Source organism: Solanum tuberosum, unplaced genomic scaffold (genome assembly GCF_000226075.1).
Source record: "Solanum tuberosum cultivar DM 1-3 516 R44 unplaced genomic scaffold, SolTub_3.0 scf00019, whole genome shotgun sequence".
NCBI classification, from domain to species: Eukaryota; Viridiplantae; Streptophyta; class Magnoliopsida; order Solanales; family Solanaceae; genus Solanum; species Solanum tuberosum.
The window spans coordinates 408475-415673 of record NW_006238945.1 but is presented as its reverse complement, the minus strand read 5'-3'; the positions used below and the strand labels follow the sequence as shown (position 1 = coordinate 415673).

Genomic DNA, 7199 nt, shown 5'->3' with positions numbered 1-7199 from the left:
GGGGGTGGGGATCGGCGGTGGGCAGTGGCGGCGTGGGTAGGGGCGACGGGCGGCGTGGGCAGGGGCGCCGGCGTCACTTCGTCGAGAGAGAGGAAGAGGGACGGAGAGAAGAGAGAAAGAAAAGAGATGGAGAAATAGGGAAAATCCCGTCTGCACTAGCAGATATTTTAAAGAAAGCGACGGACAACGTCTCTATGTCCGTCGCTTTTTTTTAAAAGGTTTAGACCAACATTTTGACCAAAAAGCGACGGACTAAGAGACACCGTCCGTCGCTTTCTTAAAATATTTGACCAAAAAGCGACGGACATAAAGATGCATTCCGTCGCTTATTTAAAAAAATAATTAAAGAATTTAAATTAATAAAAAGCGACGGACGGTATGGCTTTTTTAAAATTAATAAATAATTATTTTTAATAGAAAGCGACGGACTGCGTCGCTATCTATGTAAAATAATTAATTATTCATTATATATATATATATATATTTGGCACAAAAATCCGCAAAAATAAGCGACGGACTAAGCGATGTCGTCCGTCGCTTTTTCAAAAAAAATTACTTTTATTAAAAAGTAACAGACAGTGTGGCTAATGGCATCGCTTTTTGGAGCTACGCCGTCCGTCGCTTTTACTTCCGTCGATTTTTAGCTGTTTTTTAGTAGTGATATAGTGCCTAATATTGGCTAAATATTTGTTATTTTGCATAAATTTTCCTATAAAGTAAGAATGTAAACAATGTAAATTTTCAATAAAAATATAACAATATAATTTAAATAGTAAATTTTTGCTAAAAAATTTAGAAAGTTGATATAATGATATCAATTAAGTATTATACGCTAAATTTGACAAGTTAATATAATGATATTATGATAGTGTTGATTTATCATAATGCTAGAAATTTGAGCATTAAGTGATGACCAAGTTTGAAAATTAGATTGTAGAGGAAAAATAAAAAATTGACGGAACTCATTGCAACCTCCACCCCCTCCTCCGCCCCCAACAAAAAGAAAAAGAAAAAGAGAAGTGTTGTAGTAGTAAGGGAGCATGAAAAGGGGCCAACTTTTTTAATTTAATTTTACGAAAATGGTTAAAATTATCTTTTAACTATTCAAAATAGATCAATATATTCTTTAATTATTTTTGGGCTCAAAACTATCCCTTCCATCTAATTTTGGATCACTTCTATCGTTCCTTTTAACGGACTAATATGTGGCATCCAACATGTAAATAATTACGCCACGTGGACGTCCACCTAAGCACAACAACGTGACTAACCCACCCACCCCTTAAACCTCCCCGTAGGTTCTCTTTTCAGCCTCTTTTCGAGAACCTCTGCGTTAGTTCCTTCTTCTTCACTATCATTCTATTTCTTGTCTTATTTTCTTGATAATCGTGAAATTCGAATTCGTTTGTTTTGGATTTACTGATTTTGAGGAAACTTCAAATTTCAATACATCGTTTGAAATGAATGAACATTGAATCTACGTCTGTGATTTTCTTAGGATTTGCACATATGGATTTAAAATTCGGAATACTTGATGAAATTTGAGGATGATGTATTATTGGAGAAAGGTTGCTATCAATATGAATTGTTGCTTGAATTTGAGTTTGTACACTTGTTGTGGCTAGATGTTTAATTATTGACGAAATGAACTTTATGGCGGCAATTGGTGCTTTGCTCCTGCGAAAATTATAGTTTCAATTATCAGTCTTATATATTCTTATGCATCTAATTGTTATTGAAAGGGGTTCTACCATTTTATTGTATGAAGTACACATATATACACATTTAATGAACTGTTTCTGAAATATTTCTTGGTTCTTTATGGAACCTCTGGCTCCTCCATATTGCAGTTCTTCAGGCCTTTAAAGATCAACCAATCCATGCTCCATGTTTGGATCCCTCTAAAACGAGTTAAACAATACCTGCTTTTCCTATCTGCCTTGAAATTTGCAGTACCTACTTTTAATGGGTGGGTGGATTAGTCACTTTGGTGTGCTTAGGTGGACGTCCACGTAGCGTTATTATTTACATGTTGGATGCTACATATTAGTCTATTAAAAGGAAGGGTAGAAGTGATCCAATAATTAGACGGAAGGGCTAGTTTTGAGCCTAAAAATAATTAAAGGATATATTTGATCTATTTCAAATAGTTGAAGGAAATTTTTAACCCTTTTCCGTTTAATTTATTATACCACATAATAAAGATGGTGACATAAAGTTAATTATCCAGTATCCACTAGTAAATATATGCTAAAAATTGAATGATACTAAAGATTAATATATCAAAAAAATATGATAAAAGATAAATATAACTTTGTTTCACGAGTACAGAAACAATTATGACCCTTCCCTTTTCTGTAGTTTTATTAAAAGTTACCCAAATCCCATTAAAGAAAACACACTCACACAGACACACACAAAATTGATAAATCCAACATTTTATTCCCCAAATGACATCTTCTAGTTCCTAGCACCAACAAGCCTCTCTCTCAAAATCTTCATCCCCATGTACCTACATTACATTTTAAACAAATCATAGTCAGCAACTATGCAATTACTTCAACATAAAATATTTGTCAAACTTACCTTCCAAGCATCATGACAGTGGCTTGAGGATTAGTGCCAGGGGAGTCAATAAATGTAGATCCATCAATAACTCTCAATCCATCAACCCCAAGAACTTTATAATCTCTATCAACCACTTTCCCAACTTGACAACCTCCATGGTAATGCCATATGGTCACTACAGTGTCAATACAAAATTGTTCTAAAGAAACAGAGGCACTCAAATGTCTTGGTCGCAAATTGAGTGGAAAAGTTAACATGGTATCGAATAAGGCTTGTGCTGTTGTAAAAGGGTATTTAAAATCGAATAAAGATGTTGATTCTATAACCTCTGCTATTGTTCTCATGCCTTGGACACATCTTTGTAGGTCTCTGGGATCTTTGAAGTAGTTGAAAGTTACTAGTGGATTATCATTTGGATCTTTGCTACTAAGTTGAAGAAAACCAGTTGAGAATGGTCCTGCAAGTTTTTCTAGGATGACACCGGCTTGTATTTGGGAGTTTAGAAAGCGTGGGTTGATCACAGATGGGTCCAGACTCTGCACCATATAAGAAAAAATGGAGAAACTACATGATCAGATATGTTTCACTATCACATGTATATATATATATATATATATATATGAGACGTATTTTACCATTAATTAAGAGTTTTTTTTATCATATATTGAGGAATATACATCTAGATACATGTATTTTTGCTATCAAATACACTAAAATAAGAAGAGAGGTAGAGCAGGATTTGTTAGGTATCATTGATACCTGTAAATCACACTAGATACATATATGTATTTGTATGTATCTGACATATCAAATACATAGGAGAGTGGTGAGCGAGATGGGAGGGAAACGGACGGAATTTATCATGTATCCAAGATACATGTGATTCATTTGGATACAGTGTATTTAGAACAAATTAAATCTAATTTTGACTCATGTATCTCGAGATACATGTATCTGGACGTATCTAAACGAATCTAGACACACCAAAATCTCATAAAATTTGTAATATTGCAATTAGAGTGTATCAAAATAATTAGCTCCTAAACTAGTGAAATTTTCTTGTAAGTTTCCCAAAAAATTACATTTACGTCTCAATCTTAGATAAACATTTTAACCCAAACAAAAGAAAAAAAATCCATTTCTTTCCTTCTGTTTTTTTTTTCCGTAGTCATATTCATAAATGTATATCTCATTTAATTTGATTTTATCTGATATTCATACCCTTTGATTTTAGGTGTGCATAAGTAGGACATAATACACATGAGACACGAATTGTCACGTGGAATGTCTAACATTTTGAAGAGTGGTCTAACCTGATTAGCTATCCTTGCAAAATCATTGGCCATTGTGCGCAACCAATCCAACTCCAAAGGCCCACTAGAAGCTTCAATGTAACTTTCAAACTCAGTAATACCAACCACTTGAATGAGGGAAACTTCAACAGGTTTAGGAGAAGGAATAATGACAGCATTCATTGGGTTATCAGACATACCCATACCAACCATGGGTTGATCCAATAACACAGAAATCCCATGGGCCTTTAGTTGTTCTGCTGGTCCAATACCACTCAACATCAACATTTGTGGGCTTCCTAATGCTCCAGCAGACAAGAGGACCTCATTCATGGGTCCTTCTTTCAAATAGGCCAAGTGGCTATTACCTTTTGAATCTTGAAAACGAACTCCATTAGCTCTTGGCTTCCTTCCTCCAACTTCATGTACAATCACGAATGACAATGTTATTATTTGATGAATTGGATATTTTTAATCATGCTTCATATAACATGTTATTAGTAATACTCTCTCCATCCCATTTTATGGGGTGAAGTGTATAAATATCCATTTAGGTGCAAATATACCCTATAATTTTGTGATTTAGAATGAATATGTGTCTTTCGTTACAAAAAATAATGCATATATACCTCTATCGTCTAAAAAATGGTGCTATATTACCCTTTTTGTTAACATATTTATATTTACTTAATTGGAAAAAAAAACTATAATACTGATTTTCTAACTTCAAAAATGTCACGTGCCCCTTTTTTAATTGGGTTCGGTCTGGGTGGGTGAAAAAATGGATGATGTAATTTTTTTTTAAGCCACGTGATATTTTTGGAATTTATATAAAAGCTAAGTATGTTAATGAAAAATGTAAATATAAATTATTTGTCAGACAATAAGGATATATATATATCTACACCATTTGTTAGACAACACGAGTATATATGCACCACTTTTTTTTTGTAACAATGGATATATGATCTTCTTTAAAAATCGCAAAGTTGAGGGGTGTATTTGTCCATTTACCCTTTTTATTATGCCCAATTTGTAAAAAAAAAGAAAAAAGAGTATAAGTTTAAGAAAAACATAACAAAGGAAAATATTTAAGCAGTCACCTGCTGGTTTGAACATGATTTGTTCGACAGTGGCATATAAAAGAAGACTAACTTTGGTAGGATCAGCATACTCCAACAAATCAGCAGCAGTATGTCTATGTCCTTGTGAATCAAATATACTTCCACCAACTTTCGTCCCATACAAATGTTCATACGTAAAACCATTATCCGGTTTCACTCCTACTTCCAACAAACCACTCTTCACCGCAGATTGCCACTGCTTTACTTGAGGCTCAAACGCCACTTTCTTTTCCACCCATTCATACGAATCATTCACTACCTTCTCATTCCATCCCACTTTCCTAACGTACTCCTCACTCGCCCTCGTAAAGAACCCCGCATTAATAGCTGAGCCACCACCTAAGACGCGGGCGCGGTGGTTGAATACACCGTCTGTGGAGATAAAAAGTTGCGAGGGCGAGGATGGAGAAGTGTTAGCTAAATTGCTGGAGAAACCATTGATGTTTGTGATATTGGGGTTTCCATAGGGCAAACCACCTCTTTCTAATAAGAGAACATTGAATGATTGTGAGAGAGTTGCTGCTAATGCACAACCACAAGTTCCTCCTCCTATTATGATGTAATCGAACGAAATAACCTTTGGTGCTGACGTAGCATCTCTGGCAAACGTGGAATATGGGGCTGCATGCATATACGTGAAACAATTATTAATCTCCCAATTCTAAAATGAATGGACACATTTTTTTATTTGATAAATATTTAAGTTTTAGTATTTAAGTGGACACATTCATGTAAAAAAATTTTGAATTTCTTCAACTTCGCTTCAGTGGAAACGGAGAAAGTAACTTTTTAGAGTTAACTTATCCCTTTTGTTTCAATTTGTTTATCTAGTTTTGATTTGACATGAAGCTTAAGAAAGTAAATGAATTTTTTTAATCTTAGCTTGTGATATTAAACTAGATACATAGAATGTCATAAATTAAATATCCTTTTATCTTGTGATTTCAAACGTGTCATGTGAAAATTTAAAATTAAAAAATTATCAAAAAAAGAGTAAGACAAACAAATTGAAATGAAGAAAATACATATATAAATAATAAAATTAAAATGAATTGAGTTAACTAATCCCTTGACTCGATAGAGAAGGTAGGGATGACAATGGGGTGGGGCAGATGCGGGGCGGGGTGGGTTTAAGGTTGTGTGGAGCAGGTGGGATGCGGGGCGGGTTGCAGGTATATGTGATTTTATGTGAGTTTTAACTTAATTTTAACTTTTTATATGTTATAAGAGTGATAAAATATTATTTATTAAGATAATTTCTTTAAAACTACTAAAATATTCAAAATAGTTCAATAAAAAAAATACAAATACATGTTTCTCAATTGACCTCTAAAAAATAAATTTTTAAGTCACTATCCTATTAAATTAATACAACTTCATGAAAAATAAATTTATTTTTATGAATTTTATTTTTAGTATCAAACTTAACAAGAAAAAGAAAATATTAAAAAAATTATGTTGGGCAAATTCATGTGGGGTCTATACGGGGCGGGTTGAAAATAAATAAAATTATCATATGGGGCAAGACTAATTAAAAATTTTGCGAACTAAGCTCAACCCGCCCCACCCCGCACTGCCCCATTGCCATCCTAAGAGAAGGAGAACAAAGAGTCGCTACTTGTTTGAAAGTTTCAAACTTTTAATTCTTTCTCCACCACAATAGTTCCATTTCTAGGTGAAGGGGCATGAACTTATATTACTCTCAACCTCATAAAAAGCCCGTTAAATACAGTGACATTCCTCATAAAAAAAATTCCGTCCAATTCATGACGAAGTCAGAATTTTTATTAAGAAAATTTAAATTATGAAGAAATTAATATATGAAAAAATGGAAGAGTGTTCAACAATCAACATTTACTATATATACATCAAAAATAATTTAATCATATATAAATAATGTAATTTTCACTAAAAGAAGTTTGAATAACCCCTCCGGACCTACTTAGCTCCAACCCTCCATGTAATAGTGATTCTAATACACAAGATTGATCCGTTTGAAACTTGATCCATGATGCATGACCTTTTTATTGATTTTGATGGTATTTTTTTTTTTTTAGCACCAATACATTTTAACTTTTTTAAGTTAACAATTTTATTTTTATTAACAACTACTAATTGCAGTTATCTTTTAGTTGATCTGATCAATATAAATCTAAACTCATTTTTCTAGTACCCATCTAATTAGTATATATATATATATATATATATATATATA

General features: G+C 33.2%; 1 protein-coding gene across 1 annotated transcript in view; it reads right to left on the bottom strand.

The window, feature by feature from the left end:
• Positions 1–2280: 2280 nt before the first annotated feature.
• LOC102603229 (protein HOTHEAD-like) overlaps positions 2281–7199 on the bottom strand; it is an 11107-nt gene continuing 6188 nt past the window's right edge. The window contains exons 2-5 of the mRNA XM_006340467.2: positions 4964–5605; positions 3882–4279; positions 2587–3104; positions 2281–2512 (exon numbers count right to left, since the gene is read on the bottom strand). Of these exons, the coding sequence (XP_006340529.1) occupies positions 2461–2512; positions 2587–3104; positions 3882–4279; positions 4964–5605 (1610 nt within the window). The 3' untranslated portion in view covers positions 2281–2460. The remainder of the gene's footprint in view (positions 2513–2586; positions 3105–3881; positions 4280–4963; positions 5606–7199) is intronic.